The sequence below is a fragment of the Athene cunicularia genome, assembly GCF_003259725.1.
Source record: "Athene cunicularia isolate RWA chromosome Z unlocalized genomic scaffold, athCun1 chrZ_part1, whole genome shotgun sequence".
Taxonomy (NCBI): Eukaryota; Metazoa; Chordata; class Aves; order Strigiformes; family Strigidae; genus Athene; species Athene cunicularia.
The window spans coordinates 24,086,200-24,106,431 of NW_020799142.1; the positions used below are offsets into that span (position 1 = coordinate 24,086,200).

At 39.1% G+C, this 20,232-nt stretch overlaps 1 protein-coding gene across 1 annotated transcript in view; it reads left to right on the forward strand.

Annotated features, from left to right (window-relative positions):
* The first annotated feature begins 2,696 nt into the window (after positions 1 to 2,696).
* ADAMTS12 (ADAM metallopeptidase with thrombospondin type 1 motif 12) overlaps positions 2,697 to 20,232 on the forward strand; it is a 170,344-nt gene continuing 152,808 nt past the window's right edge. Inside the window, exons 1-2 of the mRNA XM_026865819.1 lie at positions 2,697 to 2,736; positions 4,436 to 4,797. Of these exons, the coding sequence (XP_026721620.1) occupies positions 2,697 to 2,736; positions 4,436 to 4,797 (402 nt within the window). The remainder of the gene's footprint in view (positions 2,737 to 4,435; positions 4,798 to 20,232) is intronic.

Here is a 20,232-nt window from a genome sequence, read left to right on the forward strand (position 1 = left end):
ACGAGGCATCTCTGTAAATCCCAGAATCGTTTTGTACTGCTAAACTGAAGAAGTTTTCAGTCCCCGGTGTTTATTTTTTATTAAACAAATAATCACTTCTGTATTGCAGCAGCACAAAGTACAGAAGGATTGATGTTATCGGGGTGTAAAACCCACTGTGAGCTATTCATATTCAGTGACGATGATAAATTAAAAGCTCAGCTTCATCTGCAGCAGGAGTCTCGATTAACTTTATTTCCCCGGTTGGTACTGGCTGCACACCTCCCTAGGGGAGCATAAACTCAGGAGTTTTATCCTGTTGCCTGTTTAAGGAAAATCAGAGAATCAGCTCCCAGGAGAGAAAAATTATGATTAGCTGGAAGACACTGCCTGGTGGTAGAAGACCCGAAAGTGTAGGGGGAAATTTTGCTTCCTAAAAACCTTCCTGATACAATTCATAGCTGTGGTGCTGTCAGTGGGAGAGATTGAACATGGAGGAGAAAATTTTCAGTGCCCCTCATAGATCACAGAAAGGAAAAGTGGTTAAGTAAACTGCCTGAAAAGTGAACAGTTATCCTGAAGTTAGTTCCTGCTGGATTCACTTAAAGTTAATGCAAACAATCATTGCATTCCTGTGACTCTATGTGGGACAGAATAGGGATGACTGTGTTGGCACATAGCTGTTCAATTGTCAGGCATTTGGAAATGAATGTAGAATTAATTTAACTTTCTAGGCATGAAAAACATAGGCTTTTCCAAGAGTTTGCAAATAGCTTTGTGTAAAAGAACTGTTCAAAATTTGGCTGATTTTTTTGCAAAGGAAGACTGAAGGCAGTGCTGTGTGCGAAGGACTAAAATTTGTATCTCATATAGCTGAAGTGACTGTTAAGTGTTGTGCTTCCTCCACATCCAAGACATAGCAGATGGAACAGTTCAGGATTCCCTTGCTGAATGTTGAATGCTCCCTGCTGTGGGACTTCGGAGTTTGAGGTGTTTCCTGGGTAGAGAGCCTTTCTTTGGCACAGGAAGATGCTTCCTCCAGAGAAGAGCAACACTATTTCCTATCCCAGGGAATTGTTTGAAAAGAAGCCAGAAGGTCTGAAGGGCAGATGTAGATGAACTACAAATATGGAGATGAAGCAATAGCAAATGATGATGTGTCACATTTTATAGGAATTTTGTCATAAAGTATGTTATCTAAAATAAATTGTGCTTTTCCTGTCATGTGTGACAGACTGTGTATGTTTTTATCCTAGTTTAATCACTTTGTATACAGCCGTTCTTAATATAGGCAGTTAGTTCTCTGCCGTGTGTGGTGAGTTGGAATTCACAGAGGAACAGAACAGGCAGCAGTGGTTTTGAATATTATCGGTTGTTCTCAGTGATGCAGAATTAGGAGGGTCTGCAGGGAAGTTTTCTTAGTTCTCTTAACAATTCTTAGACTCATCAAACAAGCGTGAAAGGCCTGAACCTTGCATCTACCTGGAAGGGCCTGTGCAGACACTGCAACTGCAAGGCAAAGTACTCACTTGAACGTGTCCTGCTCATTGTGATGTTTTAGTCTTGCTAGGGGCACTTATGCAAGCCGGAATGCTCAGGCTGCAGCTGTGGAAAGACAGAGTGTTCTCTGGAGCTACACAAGCCACCCAGGGAAGTCATCCCTTTCGGGGCCTATAGATTCTGAGCAATGCCACTTGACAGGTAGGGCGCCTCTGGAGTGGAGAGGGTTCTAGGTGGCTGAGGAGGATGCTGTGATGTGCCAACCCTGAGGCTTGTCAGTGGCACTGGGATAGATTCCCTCCATTTAATGTTTGCTGACACTAACTTTTATGAGAACCTGTGGTGTTTTAATATGAATTAATTATTACTTTAGGAAAATTGGGATAGTCACTGTTGAAGAATACAACCCTTGTGCAGTCTGGGTTGCATGTATTAGGTTATTCTGTTTGTTGCTTTTGTCTTCTAGTTGAGTGTTACTCTTGCCTAGAAGGGCAGAAAGGTATCACCAATATTATACCTCCTATCTTTGTTATTGACTCTTCATCAGCTAGAAAGGTTAAATAGAATGTTAGACTTAATGTGGAGCTCCATAAATTGTTCTGTTATTTGTAGGATTGCCTTTGCTAACCTCTATCCAGCAGCCTAGACAAAACTGATTACTTGCAGAAACACTTTTAACCTCATCTTGTTAAACTTTCTTGTGTTGTAATCATATTCCCTCTGATCTTTTGAAAACCTATTAATAATTAATTTCTGCAGTTATATTACAATATATTATTGTAGCATAATTCCTGTTTCCAGTGTCTAGCATTCAGAAATCAGTATTTAGGGAGTGGGTGGAAGAGGTTAGACTTATCTGTTTTGATAATCCTCTTGCCACCAGATACTTGGGCATTATTTTTCCTTTTACTGATGATGATGTCTAATTTGCTTAAACATCTACAAAGAATTACTGTAGTGATGAAATAAAACCCTTTCTTTAATAGTTTGAAGTCCAAAACTGCAGCTCTTTGTCTTGCATGGAGCTTAACATTAAGCTGCAACAAATTAAGCTCAAGACATCAAGCAGAGGCAGATTGCGGAGTGACAGCAAATGAGTAAGTTTTCCTTCAGGCATTTAACTTGTTTATTTCATGAGTTGTGCTGAAAAACCATAGAAACGTGAGCTTGGTCTTGCAGTGTTCTCTGTTAGCCTGTCTTTGCTAGCACAATACGGGATGCGGGACTTCCCAGAAGGCTTTAATTCAACCTCTGCAGGTAAGCTGTATTTATTTGTGTTTCCCCTCTTCTCCCACCCCATTTTTTGTTTCACTCCTGAGTGTGAGGAAGGGGGAACCTTGTCTTAGCTTCAGCTGCTGAATTGTCAGGCAGGTGGCACCCATTGTGCTATCTACAGGCTGTGTAAACTGCAAGTGTGAAGGTGTGGACTGAGTTTTCAATGTCTCGGTGCCCTCTGTGCTCATGGGGACAAGGGCAGGAGATGTCTCACAGAACTTGTTGTAGGTGTTAGTCTCCATCTTGTCAAAACCTGCTACTGTGGAGATCCAAAAGCCCACTCCTGTAGCTTGTCCTGCAAGGGCACAAAGTCTTTTGTAGGCTGCTATGAAAGCTTGTCTATAAAGGGATCTGTTGTGTATGAGAATAAACTTGCTTCTGAAATAAAGATACTACTGAGACAAAACCAAATTTCTCATGTTGTATATGTGCTGGGAAGTGAGGGTTTTGTGTGTTTTGTTTTGGTTTTTTTTGAGTTGGGATTGTGTCAGTGCACATGTCTCAGGGATCCATGGCCTGAGGAAACACAAGTAGCCACATTTCGTACTGCTGCTAATGAGAACAAAGGAGGTATGTTCCGTCCCAAAGGGGATAAATCCAGATGGCAATCTGTCTAGGGATGATTTGTCCTGTGTGGCTTCGAAGATGCAGGCAGTGAAGAGAGAAGTGTCTCTGTAAGGATTGTCTTACAAGTTCTAGGGAGAAGTAAATTGCTCTGGAAGTACCTGGAGCAGGCTAATTGCTTTCTTAACCAGCTTAATTAGTGAATGAGGTGTAATCACTTCATGTATAAGTGGCTAGGACTTTGGGAATGACAAACAGCCCTGGGGAAAGAGGAGCTGAAATTACATGTATCCTCACAATATCTTTTTGATGGAGTGTGTTCAAACTGTGATTTCTTGGGCTGTAGTCAAGTCTGCCAGCAGCAGATAGCCTTAGGGTAAGGGTATGAGGTCTTAGGGACTGTATTTTACTTGGGACTTTTGAGTTTTACACTAATTAAAAAAAAAAAAAAAAAAGGAACAGGTGCTGTTTGTTCTGTATCATAGCAGGAGACAAGAAGGCCAGTAACACTTCCTTTCCCTGTTATGTCCTGACAGGTGGTAAGATTTCCAGTCCTGTTCTGGTTGGAACCCCTTATACAAAAGGGCACCATTACTTTATTCCCCTTCAATCCTTCTTTAAAGTTCCCTTGTGTGATGCAACATTTGCTAAAGCTGATGTTACTGAGGTGTTATTGCTGTAGCAGATCAAGCTGATTAGTAGTGTTCTCTTCACCGGTGTGTATTTATAAGTCTTTTTCTCTTGCTTCAGGTGCTCAGCTTTCTGGAATTGTGCGATGATCTCTGTGATCAGACAATCATGTGTTGGGGACCTGGGACAGAGAGTGTTCCTAGCTTTTGTGGTATTGGGAGGGAGGCTGTGTGTAACAGTCAATCTTTTATATGAGTGGTGACAAAATATTTGAAAAGAATTTTCACCTTCTAAATTGAGTGTTATAATACAGAGTAGAAAGCACAAATGAGAATTGTATCGTACAGTGGTCTGTGCATTGCCTGCTTTCGTGTTGGTAGGATAATGTGGTGAACTGCAGTCACTTTTGAGTTTCCTTTTAAATCATGTGAGATCTGAACAGGCTAGTACTCACCCTAGTTTTGTTCTTTTTCCCCCTTCCTCTCAGAGCAATTTATCAAGACATTGCCAGAATACCATGTGGTTCATCCAGCAAGAGTAGATGCAAGCGGGCGTTTTCTTTCTTTTAATTTATACCATCACATCTCAAACACGAGGAAGAAGCGAGATCTCAGCAAAAAGGAAGATGTGGTATATTACAAACTTAACCATGAGGAGGAGGATCTGTTTTTCAACCTGACTGTCCACGTGGGATTTCTTTCCCGTAACTACGTAGTAGAAAGGAGACGTGGCAACCACACTAGTGCGAAGATTGCAACTCGCTCCGGAGTGCCTTGTCATTTCACTGGCACAGTGTTGCAGTCAGGTTCTGGGAGTGGGACAGCAGCCATCAGCACTTGCAATGGCCTGGTAAGTGATGTGACCTTTACTGGGGTTTACTGTGTGGTAAGAAACTGGATGAACCAATCTGAAACCTCACATAATGCTCTGAAAGAATCAGTTTAATAATATGGATGTCATTTGGATTTTGAGGATGGAGAATGAGAAGGTCAAAAGTTGATGCAGAGGTCCCTTGGAGTTTAATTTTTGCTAGATTTTTTTCTGGTGGTCTGAACTGAACATCTCTATCATTCATACAGCTTGAAAGCACCCAAATACCTAGTCGATGCTTTGATCCCGTTAGTAGTTGTAGTGCCTTTGCTATGCATCTGGATTATGAACTTCTGTTTTAGCTTCCCCTAAAAGGAATGTATCTCAGGTGCAACCAAAACTGCACTGCAAGTCAAATCAAATGATGGTAGGTTGGGAAAACTGGAAGATTTGCTTCAAAATTGCACTGCAGCTTCAGAAATAAATGGTAGGGTAGATGCAACCTTAATTAAAGGTTTATATTAAAACCGGAATCACTTCTAGGCATCCCTCATTCAGAAGGGTACTTCTAAGGCTGGAGCTTGAAGTCTTACATTTTTCAATAGCTTGTGATTCAGATGGAGACAAGGAGGTGGAAACCTTATTTTTGCTGTACTGTTTCTTAGCACTACTGTAGCTTAGGTTCAGCCTTATCCTCCAGAAACAGGAATCTGTCTTGTAAGGGAGGGGAAGGAGGGACAAACTGCGTAAATGTGAATGGAAGGCTGTAGAGAGCTGTGTACAATGGCATGTGTAATCTGTGAGAGGCAAAATGCAAAGGGTTTGTGGAGTGTACAGGCAAAGGTGATGAAATGTGTGCAGCATGCATGTGCTCTAGTGCCTTGATTCTCGAGTGACAAATGGTAGTGTTTGAAAATGTTTGGAGTAGCACACTGATGCCTTTTAACCAAGGTGTCTCAGCCTGCAACAGGATAGGGACTGATGTTTCATTTTTGAGCCTGAACTCAACAGCAAGGTGAGAATCTGTAAATTAGATCTTTTCCCTCTCAATATTGAAGTGTGTTCCTTGCTGCTGAGCGGTATGAAGCTTTTGAAGCTTTGGAAAATCAGTGGACTACAGAAGTATCCTGTCAGTGTATGAAAAGTAACATGAAGACAGCTTTGATGTAGATGGAATGGGAGGCTTTGTAATCTTACACAAGTACTGATAACATTTTGGCATGTTTCCTGGAGAAGCAGACCATAGCTTGAGGTCGGTAGCTTCAGTCCCACAGGCGTGAAGATCAGGGATTTTCTGATTGACTTCTACGGGGGACCAATTTATCAAAACTTCCCTGAAACACATGATGATCGTACAGGGACAGTAAGGAAAAGGAGATACGATGATACAGATGGTTCCTTTGGTTTGTTTGTTTTGTGCTTTATCAGAATCTCTTTGTTATTTTTTATTAGGATGAGAATTTGAAAATGAGGTGCTGGGTCTTCATTAAGTGTTCTGAGGTACTTAGTATGCAACAAGGATTAAAACAAAATACTCAAATTACATCTTAAATTGAACTTGGTAATATCCTTCAAAGTGATCCTTCCATTTGGGTTACAAACTTTTTGAGGCTTACTTTGATTCAGAGGTTTTCGAAACAGTGTTTGCTAGAATACAGGCTTGGGGATTCTTCTTGACAAAACACTTGTATCAAAAAAGTACTGTTGTGGTTTGGTTTCCCCCCTACCCCAAAATGAAACTCTGAAAATATGGAATCATAAAGTAATTCAGGTTGAAAGTGATCTCCAGGGAGGAACATGATGGCTTTGATGTAATGATTTTTGAAGTCCAGAGGTCACTGCTCTGAAGAGATTGCAGTAAGGGTTGTGTCTGAATCTCTTAATTCCTGAGTGCCAGAAGCTGGGAAAGATGGTTTAGCTTGCCTTTCCCCTGAAAGTTTTTGAAAAGATCTAGGGTTATGTATGAAATGTATGAAAACATTTATTAATGAATAATTTTGCCAGCATTGAGAAATGTAGTCTGGTTTTCAGGATAAAAATCTGACGTTTCTGAAACTGTTTGTGGTGGTCTGCTTCTTCTCTGAGCTAATGCTAAATTATTTCCATCCTGAAGATTCCCAATTTTTTGCTCTTGAGCACAATGTCTATTTCTGCTTTTTTCCTTTTTCTGTTTTTTTTTTTTTTGTTTGTTTGTTTGTTTGTTTTTTTTTTCTTCTTCCTTCCAGCAATGTGTTCTGTATCTCCTTTGAAAAGATGTTTTCTGTTTATTCTTATGAGGGAGGGAAGGAGAACTGAGAATAGGTAAACAGCATGGGATTAAAGCAACTTTGTTCTTTGTTTGAGATACTAAAAACCTACCCCATGAGGAGGAAATGTAAGCTTGTTTACTGTAGGACATTAATTCTAAACTACTTGATAAAAAGAGTTATATGAAATAAGGAATTACAGAAGGCGAGTTGTTAAGGATCCTTGGGGCTGAGATGGGAAGAAGAGGAAGATAACAAAACAGTGCGGCTGGAAGGGGCCAGCTTCCCAGAATATGCTTTGGCAGCAGTGGCTGCTTCACAGGTCCTCACCTGTGATGGTCTGGGTGAGTGTGTGCTTTGGCAAATGGGTGCCAATGAAACTCAGGTCCTCAGCCCACCAGTACAAGCTGACATGCTCCAGCCTTGTAACACAAGACCTGGTAAGAACCAGTATCTTAGCCTTCAAATATGGGGAACAGGAATATTAGTGATGTTCCTTTCCTGATGCTGTTTTAGCTTGACAGCTCAGGTACATTATAAAATGTGATTTTTTAATTTTTGTTTGTTTGTTTGTTTGTTTGTTTGTTGAGATGGTGTTTAATAAACTAAATGAGGCACCAAATTCATCATGGTATTGAGTGACAGGAAAGTGTGTGATCTCTGAACTGCTGACTTTTGGCTTTCTTAATGATAGGAGCTGGTAAAAAAAGTTGTAATACTGGAAAATACTGATATGATTAAATAAATGTGTTTTCTGGAATATCCCTTTTGTTGACATTTTTAGTGGGAAATATTCAAAATATCATTTTGTAATTTTGTCCAAGTAAATTGCTTAAGAATATGTGGTTCTTTGCAACATTGCCCATCCCACCCCCTAAAAAATTAAAAATTTTAGCCTGACGTGGGAGAAAATAAATCCTGAAGATGCCTGTGGGAGGGGAATCCTAATTTTAGTCCTCTGTCTGGAATGACTTCTCATGAGAAGTCTATTTGGTACAAGAACAAAGCAAAGATGTGTTGTGTAGATTTGTGTTCTGTCATAAAGATCATTCAAACACAGCACTGAAAGTATAGAAAATCTAGCAATGGATTTCCATCTCCCTTGTGTTTTTACTTTGAAATATATTCCTGTTTGCATTGGCATTAGATGGGCATCGCTCACGTAGCAAAGATACAACTCCTATTTGTTTTTATTTATGACACTCTTCAGAATCAAATTTCTTCTGCATAAATCACGGGCATAGTGCTGAGAAGATAATGATTTTCAGAGAGGCATCTGTTTGACTAAATCATATTGACAAATGATTGAAAAAGTGACACTTTGAAAATGTGGGAAACAACTTTTTGCCATCAGTGCTTTGCCAAGTTCTCCAGTCTGTTGCTTTTTCAGCTGAAATGTCATCATACTTAGGAATAGCATAATTTCCTTTGTTTTGAAACTAAAGTATGCTGATGTCTTAGAAGTTTCATTTTCCTATGTATTAATGTGTTCCCAAATGACCTGCAAGGGGAATAACAGAGTGACAGATTTGAGATGTAAGAATGCAGGGGACAATCATTGTATGACGTTCTTTTTTAAAAATTAAATATGTCTTTATTTTCAGTAATATATATGGAAACAAATAGGTAGTTTCATAAAGGGATTTGGGCAGAATTGTACAAGAGGTTAAAGAAAGCAAACTATCAGGAGTCTGGAGGAACTAAGTTGTAATTTCCAAATAATTTTTTTCTCTTAACACCTTTTGATCTTCATTTCCCTTTCATGCTAAATAGGTCATGACCTTCTTAACAGGTTGAAGAACATGATGGTGAAAGCTCTGTGTCTTCTCCTCTGGGTCAGTTGTCTATTTAAGTCTTTTGCATTTCTAGGTCTTGTAGAATAAATCATGAGACTGTGAACATGGGAATAATGGGGCAGACCTTGCTGTTTATTTTGGGTCACAGTTGGAGGAGGAAACCCCAGGGAGGAAGTCACTACAGGAACACCAGAAATGGATCAAACTGTGGCATTTGGGAAGAGAACAGACATGACATCTCTTAGATGGAGGAAAGTTTCCAAGAGGAATTAAAGGGAGAAAACAATTTTGTTTTTGTCTCTCTCAGTGGAAATAATATTTAGATTTGCCTTGACAGGCTATTTAGGGCACACTTCTAATAATGCTTTATGTTTCCACAGTGCTTTTCCACAGAAGATTATAATAAACTTTTCCAAATACTAATGCCTTAATGCTCAGTTGTGTGTTAGTCCTGAGATCCTTTGTGTCACAGCAGTAGTGTCAGCTTGTCCCCTCAGTAGGGCTGTGAGGGAGGAAAGCTCAGTGAAGTTGATTGAATACTCTAGGTTTATGCATGAAGTCCTATAGAGCTGGGAAGTGAATTTTTCTCCAATAGTCTATCCTCTTCATTAGGAACAAGGCCCTCTTTTATTCATCAGTAACACAGACATTGTTTATAGTATTTTTACATGACAGAGCATTATTAAGGCTTTGTTTCCTTGACACTTGTTTACAGTGTTGAGCTGTCAATCGACAGTTGCTTCTGGTAATAATTGTATCTTCAAAGGTTATACAGGCAGTAGCATGGAAATGGCAGAAGAATGGAAGGATATTAGTATGGAAACTGAGAATGATCTGTACACATGTACCTGGTAAGGTCATGGCCATGCTGGGCCTTCCAGAGATGGTGCTTTGGCTGTCTCCAGCTGATCAGAGGGTTGCCTCTGTTTTGATAGGCACCAGCATTTACAAGAAGTGCTGCTGTTGTCTGCTGCCCAGGCAACAGCGGTGCAGTATGAAGTCATGAAGCACTGTTTATTTATTCCCTCTACCAAAATCCAGCTACTGCAGAATATTGCTATTTCTTAGCAGTGACAGCCATACATACCAAAGGTGGTGGCTACTCCATACCCTGGCAATCTGTAGAAAACTGGGGCAAGTCTGCTGCTTGTGCCCAGGATTTTTAAAATATTTCCTTCCCCCCACCTTACCTCTGTGCCCAGTCACAGTCAGGGCAGACCCCTGTGAACATTTAATTGCTGTCTGTATGACCGTTTCTCTTTATATGGCAGCTGGTAGGAGATGCTCCAGGTGGGACCCTCTCTGGGCAAATCTGTTTCTGTCCTGACACATGTGGCGAGTTTGTCACTGAAAAATGGTATGGTGGCTGAATTCTGCTCAAATGTAACCCTCCTCGTTATTGCAGGATATCAGCATTATATGAAGCTTAAGAATGAGCCCTGGTACGTACACAGGGTCACCTATATTCTTAATCTGGTCCACTCAATGTAGCACAAAATCCACCAATAGCATTTTATCTGTTACAGACTTGCTTCAGTTTTGGGGAATTCAGCATGATCTCTGTTGTCCTGCTACATGCCAAGAGGCTTTTCTAGTTAGCGTGAGATGCCTTTTCCATGCTGACTCATGTTATCTTCTTAGGATCTGTCCCAGGTTGAACAGTTCTATGCAGGTACCATAACAGTACTTCAGTGGTTGTGTGTGCCCTATGAAAGTGGTCTAATACTGTGGTTTTGACTTTCCTATGGATATGGAAAGCCTCCATCTGGATGTCAGACTACCCTGTTTTGCTTAGATGAGGTTTGGGGATAAAGTAATTTTTACTTTACAACAGTTTTATAATATTTTGTTCTGAAGTAATGGAAGAATAGAATACATTGCTGAATTTATAATAGGGATTTTTATCTGCTTTTGTATCTTCCAGTTTGTGATGTTGGTTGGTTATTAGCAATGTGTTTGTTAATCTGTTGTTAAAGGTGGTTACTGGAGTTTGCAAAGCTGCTCTTCTAAATAATTCATTCCTATAGCCCAGGAAAATGACCAAGTCTTTCTATTCCCTTTGTGACCAGCAAAATTGCTTCTCTTCAAATGGAAATGTTTTTTGATCATCTTAAGTGGCTAAGTATGTGGCAGTGCAAAAAACACTTAGGGAAAGGGGAGATGTAACCTTTTCTTCAGTTCTACTTGTGACCACCTGAAACTCAATCCAGCACTTATCCCTGACATGGAATTGTATAGCCCCAGAACACATTGGGACACACATGCTGGTTTGGTGGCTGTTACTTTAAGAGATGAATTGTAGTGTATTCCTGTAGTGCCATGTCAGAGAAATTGGAGCAAGTCTACCTGCAGACAAATACCCAAGTTCTTCTTCAGGGTCTCTTCCTTTTCACTTATCTCTCTTTGCTTTCACTACGAGAGTCTCTCGCCTTTGCCATTCCCATACCATATAGTACTTGGTGGATCTTGCTTGTGGTTCCATGTATGGCAGATGGCCTTATCTGCTATATTTAGATGTCAGTGATATCTCCATGGCAGACTCCTTTGGTTTGTCCAGCTAGCGATAATCAGCTGGAACCAAAATGTAGGAATAAGGTATTTGGAGAATGCCAGACATGAAAGCAAGCTGCCAGCCTTTTTCTTGGTGATGAGAATTGCTCCATGGTTGGATATAATGAAGCTTCCAAAGTCTTAAGTGTGGTGATTTGGCTTGTTCTGGCATGTGTAAAGAAGGGAAGACCTGCTAACTAACTCTGTTGTGTATCTGCTATGTGTTTCTTCTCTTAGGCAGTAGTATGGAAAGTGCTGCAAGTAGAAAAATATGCACTGAAAGCAAATACAGTGTTCACTGTGCATCTGTTTTATGATGTGCTTGGTCTGCCCGTTTTCTCCATATGATAATAAGTATCTGGATATTCTTCTTGCTTGACTAGTGTTGTGGTTGTTTTGTATGATTTTGGTTTTGGGTTTTTTTGAAGAGGATGCAAAATAGGATATGCGGTGATTGCTTTTTTTGTTTTGATTTTTTTTTTTTTCCCAACAGATTAGTCATTCAAACTTTGACTAATATTTGCTGCAGTACTTTAACATCCATCCCTTTTCTTTGTGTTTCAACTTCAACTATCCATCTGCCAGCTCCCTTCCCCCAGTCTTTTGTCTGCAGAAATACTCTAATTGACAGGTCAACTGAATCTCATCAGTGATCTCAATACATGAGAATCTGGCTGTGACTGTGGCTTCTGGTCTTGGCCTTGTCACCTTTAACCAATATGAAGCTGTTAGCCTAGAAGCTGGGTATGGCTTGAGCTTTTATAATGTAGTTGTTATATTTCAGTGGAACAGTCACTGATGGGGCAGGTTAAAATAAGGGTTAGTCAGTATGAACTGATTTGAACGGAGTACTCAGGATTAGAATGCTCCTTTAAGATAAATATTTTTTGAGAATATGAAAGACAAGACTTTTTATATAGTTTTAAGAAATCTTACTGTATTGCTGAAATCTGTACCTACTTATTTGCTAATTAGGAATATTGTTAGTGTACAGAGCTATCAGTCATATTTCCAGTTTCCTTGAGTCTTTAATGAATCATCTCTGTGTGTGTGTGTGTGTGTGTGTGTGTTTTTCTTTTTTTTTTTTTTTTCCTGAAAGTCTGCACTCATGATTTAATGAGTGTGGTGTTCTTTATAAAAACTCTCTTGTTTACTGAGGGAAAACTGTGGGATTATGACTTAAGTCTAAAGGTTCAGAACCCAGAAGTAAAAAATATACATAACACCTATTTTTGCCTTGATGCTTAATGTGAAGGTTAGAAGATTGTCTGTTCTTTGTTTCTTCCAGTATCTTTGTAAATTGTTGGCCAGATTCAGCCCAATCTAAAAGAGATATGGAGGTATCAAAGCCATTAAGTTCGTATGAATATTGCCAGTTAGGATGGGAACTTTTGATCAGTTAAATGATGGATGAACATGCAGGTTGATCAGTGGCTCAGCACAATAAGTTGTTACTGGGCAAGGTGCAGTGCTGCCCATGGCCTAGCTGATGGCGAGAAGTGCTGGAGGATTCAGAAGAGATTGGAGAAAATTACTTTAAGTGAGGAAATGGAGCACATGTTAGAAGCAAATCTGTAGGGAAACAAGGTTTTGATAGTTGTGCTGCTCATAGAATTTTTTTTCATTAATCCATTTTTGTGATTCTGAAAGGAAGTGTCCAGCTTGGAAGTAAATAGAATTGTTTGCACTGGTTTGTTAACAATGTGCTGTACCTGCTGCCCATCACAGCACATACTTTGTATGTAATCATTAATAATGAGCGGAAGAGAGGGGAAGAACTGAAGCTTTCCTGCATACCCAATCAGTGATGCATATAATGTGATATTAAAAGGGACAAATCTTGCAAATTGCATGTCTTATTTTCTAGCTGTTCAAATAAAGAAAATTACCAAGAAAAGCCTGTCTTGCTCCTGCTCTGAGCAGACAAACATTGGCAGCATGTTACGTGGTGAACAGCAATGGGTGATGTAAACAACAGACCCAAATAGTCTATGTCTACTGCTTGCACTTACAGGATAGATGGGCTAGTGGTACTTCCACAGCAGTTGCTTGAGCCTGCCTTCTGGCACCAGCTGAAATCCAGCAGCCTGAAGATCAGGTCCTGCCTCTTCTGTTCTCTTTGTCAGAGAGGAGATGCTGCAGTCCTGGACCAGTGTCAACATCAGGGTGCAGTTCTATATACACATACATCAGGCAAACACACACATGCAAGTCTCTCTCTCTATATGTAGCTCTGTCACTGCAGAACAGTTGTGCTGCAACTAAAGCTCTTGGTTTAAGATCCATGGTTTGTGCTGAGAAGGCTTCTGTGCTGTTGTATGTATTGGGTATTACCTAGCCGTGGCCAAATACATGGGTTTTTTCCAGAAACTGGTGCTTAACAATGGACTTTCCCAACCCATTTGTAAATTGCAACAGAATTTAATTATTTAGTAATTTAGGTTAGGATATTTATGTGCTTTATATACACACTGGCTCCAGGGTGTGCTCTGGAGAAAGACTCATCTGAAATAGCAAGCTTTAAAAATAAATAAGTAAATAAGTAGTCATAAAAAGAGCTGGTTGTCTTGGCTAAACAGTGCTTAAATAATGTTTAGTGTTTAAATAAATCCATTGTGCATTCCAATTCTCATGGCAAATAGCAAGTCCTTAATAAACTGCTTAGGCTTGTTGATGCGTGGAAATCCCAAGACTAAATCTAAATCCATTGTGGGTATAACTCACAGTACAGGCTCATGCAGACACTGGTTTTGATTGAAGTTTTCTTTTATCCAAATTCCACTCTTTTCCCATACATTTTAATGTTTATCTTTAAAACAAAGAGGATGCTAAATGCTCAGCCCAAATGTTAATATCTGTTTTTTTTGGATGCAGTGTTAACTATCTGCTTCCTTATCTAGAACAGTCATGGACCAAATCTAGTCAAAATCATAAGACTGGAGACTGTGGATAGGGTGAATGTCTGTTTTATCCAGAATCCCGAGTTCAATGATGACTAAGTAACTAGCTAGGGAAGAGTAAGAACAGGGCAGTAGAACATCTCCCCTTTGTTCATCCTTGCTTCTATTTTCAGCTCAGATCAAATTTCTTGATATATGTTTTATTTGCTGAGAATCTGTTAATGGATTAGTCTTCCACATGCTTTCTTGGTCTCCCTTGAGTCACGTGGGTCTAGAAACATGAATCTTTACTATCAATTAAAACACTTAAAAAAATTGATTTAGATGTGTCTTCTTTTGTTTTTAACTAGCTTTTTATCAGCTTGGTTTGATGCTTCCTGAAGCTATTGTCTTGGAAGAGAAAATTAGCACTTTGTGTTTGAGATGGTTTACTCAGACAATGTATAGTTCATTATTTTTTTGACACACCTTTTTGAACAGCTGTTGAGATGGGCTTGGTACATAGTTCCAATTTTTTTTCCATGTAAATGATGCTTAAGTTCCTGTTTCTGCACAGTAGCAGGTAGGTCAGAGCCCATCATTTTAATAAAAAAAGGTTGGGATTTTTCTCTGCTGCCTTTTCACCTTCACCATGCCATGCTTTATTAATTTTCATTAACCTACAGTGAATTACATCTACCTCCTTCTTGTCTAGCTGCTCAGTCTCAGGAGAGTTTTCTGAAGTACATCAGTTGTCCTTTGTGCTTACTCTCTGGAATAACTTGTAGCTGTGTAATATTCTGCATAACAGACTCTAATTTTTAATGCAAAATGTAAACACAAGGAAAGTTGCCACGAAGAAAAACGTTCCTTATGTTCTTTTACAACACTGTTATCATGGCTGTAGCTCTGGAGCTTAATGCAACTTAATAGTTCAAGCAAATGTTTGTCTTCGTTTTTGGTACCTGTGGTTTTAGCCTTCAATTTCTGTTTTATATTTTCTCCAAGTTTGAATTTATTAAACAGATAAATCAAGATCTAGTCAGGTCCACTGTCTATATGATTAGATCAAATCAGATGAAGCAAATAGTGGATTAGGTATTGGGGGATAAAGCATGTTTGATTTTGGCAAAAACCCAATTGCTCTATGATTTATTTTCTTTTTTTCAGAAACCCTCTTTTAAGAATTAACATGCATCTATGTTAATAAGTGAAATAGAAATAATTTGCAGTACTATGAATATCCTTGGTGGATACTTAAGGAGATGGAATGACATTGTACATAGTGTTTCACTCACACTGACCATTACACTTCAGTTCATGTGTACCACTTGAGAAGAATGTCTCTGCCACAAAGTTTACTATGAGTAATTACTTTTAGTAACTCTAGATAACTACATTTTGTTTGGAGAGTTTTATCACCAGACAAAGCGTTTCCTCCTCCACCTTTTCCCCAAAATGCTTTAGTACAATTTCAACTGGAACTTCAGTATAATTTCAACTGGAACTTAAGTTGGATCCCAAACTAAATTTTTGTTTAGGATTTTGCCTCTCAATTGGAGAACTTCCTAAAATGAAAGCTAGCAAACAGTTTTTGTTTTGGAATTATGGAAATTATTGGAAAAAAATTCCAGTCTGTTCATTACATTGTTTTAATTGTTTTTCAAAGGGGTGGTGGGAATTGTCAGAAAGAATCCTTAGCTTTATGTTTCTGAATGCCAGGTAGTTTAACAAGAAATCCCAAACAATTGTTCCCATCTCACAAATTTTGTTTAATTAGTCCCTGATTAGTTGCATCTTACTTTGGACATGGGCATGAGGGCAGCTAAACTAGAAGAATTTTCTTTTGGGCTGTATTTCTATCAGTACTGAATGACAGATGTGATACTGTAGCGTACCCGTGCAAATATTTCTAGAGTCTTTAATGTTGTGACTGTTGCATAATTATTGTTTATGATTTGCACGGTGGTGATAGTCTTCACTGGAAGTCATTTTTGCATTCTACAATGGGTCAAATTTGTATTTGCAAGACTGGCAGAGGAATATTGTTATCTGGGAATGTTTATAGTCAGAAACATCATCTTAAAGTGAAAACACATAAGACTAGCACATAATTTCCTCAATTCATGCTTTTTTTTTTTTTTTTTCTTCAGGTCCTCTAAGTGAAAGAAAATTGTATCTGCACAGTTCTCTAGAACTCTTGCTGTCTGGTAATAACGTATTTTAATAAGCCAGAAATCATCAGTTTTTCTAGATCATATATACCATGGTTTGTCCTAGACAATCTAGTAACTGGTTTTAAAAGGATGCATTTTTGTTATCTGTCAATATTCTCAGGTTCCTTGAGGGGCTGTGTATTATGATGTAAATAATAATCGTGTATGGGGAAGTTGTAGACTTGAGTGCATTTAGGTTAAAATGAGTTTGGTGCTGTTGACTGTAAATCTCAGTACTATGACAGTTCTGATCCCTCACAACTCTGGCTGCTTACAGAAGGTTAAATGAAGAAAGAGCTTGAATAAGAGCACTTAGTGAATTTAAGTTGTCACTGTCCTTCACTGCTACTTTGTATGTTGTTTCAGGGCATAGAGCCTTTCCTGCTTAGGGCATGAATACGCTACTGGGCTGCAAGTTTAGAAATTTGTATGAAAGCCAGAAGGGTGAGCAAGCATCTGTAGACATGGCATGCCTGGTTCTTGCAGTGCCCGGATGTGTGAGAGGGCTGCATGAAGCCAGTTAAGTGTCTGGAGCTGTATGGGCAGCCCAGTGGGGCAGCAAGAAACTGTAATGATCCCTTGCCCTCATGCTGGTGCTTGGCATTGTTGCTGCTGCTTCTCAGGCAGGTGAGGTTAGACAGTATGAAGGAGCTGCTACAGCTGGTCCTGATGCCAGAAAACATGTCGCATTCAGGGTGTGCTTCAGCCAGGAGAGGTAAGGAGGCCAAAATATAGGTTGTTTCTTTGGTCTCCACCTCCATCTGAAGGTAATGTAATGTGTGTCCCTTGCTCTTAACTGCACTGGAGATCAGCGTTTCAGGTGTTGTCATATATACCAGTATGACACTGAAAAATTAACTTAGTATGAATTAGCGCCAAGTCCTGCATCTCACATGGGTGGGAAAGAGTATTTCTTTCATACAGTGGATTTTTTAACACATCTTTTCTTTAGCAGAATTGCCATATAAAGAAGCACTTCTAATAAAGTGCATTATGCTGGCAGGTGGCTGACAAACTATCTGGGGTGTGGTATCATGCAAAGAGGTATGTAGAATACAACCAATGGACCCCAGTGGCCTGTCTCACGGAAGCCACATGAGACAAAAAGCATTTGGAAATCTCTCTGGGGTGAGTGTGTAGATTTCCAATCTGCTGTTCTTTCAGGAAAGGGAAAATTCAATGTCTTGGAAGAAAGGACTTCCAAACTGGATTAATGAATAATCATAGTGAATTGTGCTCACAGGTGCCTGGAATTGATATCTTCAGTGTAGTAGTCCCTGTTTTACCTTGGCAATTAAAATTGTTATAGTAGCTTCACTTCTTAGATGCTTGAGTACGTAGCTATTGACTTAAATGGGAGTATGGAATCATGAATGGAATAAAACTGCTCTTTGCAGCCTCACTGATTTGTTGGTTTTTTTTTTCTCTTACCTGCTGTGCAGTGTGGCATAATACACCAACTGACAAAGTAGAACCACCCTTGAGATAGCTAGAGGAAAGTACAAATCAAATACAGCAAAGTTTCTTTAGCCAACTCTGCTATTATTACAGTAGCTGTCAGTGAGTACTTCTTTACTCTGTGGTCCTATTGTGACAAGGAAGATTATTTATGTTTTTTAATGTTTGTATAAAAAGTTATTAAATATGTATTTGCCCTCCCTAGTCTTAGTCTTTCTGCTGTGTTAAGGTGTGCAAAACAAATAGGAAGAGGAAACTGTGCTTGCCTTGATGCATTGTATTTAGTGTTGTGGTTTGGTTTTTGTTTGTTGTTTTTTTTTTTTTTTTAAAAAAAGAAAAAGGAAACAGTGTGTTTCTCAGTCTTGATTGATTATCACTTCTTTTCACACTGGGACTGTCAAGGGTCCTTCTGCTAGAGTGAAAAACATCTTTATGTTGTGTTACTACTGTGCTGAATATAATAAGGTACTGGATCTAAGCCTAAGACTTGTAAGATCTGTTATAATTATAAGCAGTTTTTTGTATCTGTTAAGTTGTGCTGGAGCTTGAAGCTCTGATTTCTAATCCTGTAGATCTTGTGTGCATCCCCTATGGGTGTGCTTAACTTCTGATAGGGAAGCTGCTTAAAAATGATGAAGGGTTAAGAAGAAGCAGCTAGTTGTGTGAAATACTTAACTTGTATGGGACTTGTTTGATGATGTCTTCCTGGAAGCTCAAGACAAGTGATAATTCATGATTATTGTCTTAATTCTTTAAAAAGGAAAACCACAAAAAGCTGGTAGGAATAAATGGAGGAAAAAGTAAAAGCATGTAAGAGAAAAAACAGAATTTTGTTCTTGAAGGTATGGTAATTATATTCAGGTGGGGGAAAAAAAAGGAAATTAACATACAAGCTGCTAAGATAAGTGAAAAAACTTGGTTCTTTATGGCAAAACAAGCCATAAAGTAAAGCTTATTAAAGGTACACAAATTGGGAGCTTGTTCAAACACTTTAGAATCAGGAAGCCTTTCTGAGATTCTAACAAGTATGTGAGAATAGAAGAAATGGTTGAAGGAGACAAGGCCATAACAGAGAAGCTACATTATTTAATGGAAAACAAAAAAAATATCACTGAGACAGAGGAATTAATATTGCTGAATTGCTAACTGTGAGACATAATCTATCATTTAAATTAACCTTAGAAAGTTAATTTAAATGATAGAAATATGTGGGTAATGGGATATCTTGAATGCTGGAGTAGTAAATGGATCAAATGACCAACTGATACAGGAAAGCTCTCAGCAAAGTGATGAAAGAGCTGCCTTTAACTTGAGAAGTCCCTAACTGGAAGATTGCCAATGCATCTGGAGGTCAGTGATTGCATCCTTTCATCCTTGGACTGTTCTTACAGCCTTTCCATAAGAACCAGCTCTTGTCTGCTGCCAGATGAATTCTACTGGGTTGAATGGATCTATATTTTAATCCAGTCTGGCCCTTCCTGTGTTCTTATGGCACCGATCCTGGTATTTTTGATATATCCATTTGTTAATACAGATGCCCTTCTCTTGAATGTTGTTGTGCAGGTATAGAAAACAAGAATTGTCTGCTGTTGCTGCCACAAGATGTGACGATTTCATTCAAAAGTTCTTTCTGGATTTGTTTTCCATATGAAATCTGGATGTCCTGTGTTGCTCTTTGTCCTCAAAGGGCCTTGTTAGATCTCAATCTGCATTAAACAGTCTTTGCCATCTCTGTAGAAGACACCACAGCATTTGAACTGCATTGCCTACACATTTTAGAACATCTGTGGTATTTTTACTAATAACTCATAACCAAAGGGAGAAGCCGTGTTTCTTCTCGTGACAGGTTTTTACATCATGTCAGTTCAGAGTGTCTTAGTACCCACTGACAGTTTTTCATATATCTTTATATAATCTAGTTAAATTACAACCTGGTAGCAAATGCTTGTCAAAAAATGGCAGGTGCATATAACCTTTTTTGCATCAAAACACACAGAGGAAGCTACTGCTGTTTCTTCAAAGTAGGATTCCAGTCCCAACAACCAGGAAAAAAGGGATAAATTAGAAAAGTACAGGTTCTTCCTTTCACAGAGAAATGCATGTTTCTTATTTTATTGCTAGCTAACTACAGGGACAACATACCACTTGTTTATGCAATTCAGTGTTCTCTTTCAAATGAGGAAACGGTTTTCGCTTGGCTTTGGCAAAGAGTTCAAAAATCTGAGAGTAGTAGCAGTTCAGAAGAGAGATGCCAAGGAGAGTTATAAAGCTAAATGACCACTGCTCCTGTGGGAGGCAATCCACACCTAAGGAAGGAATGACACTGGAG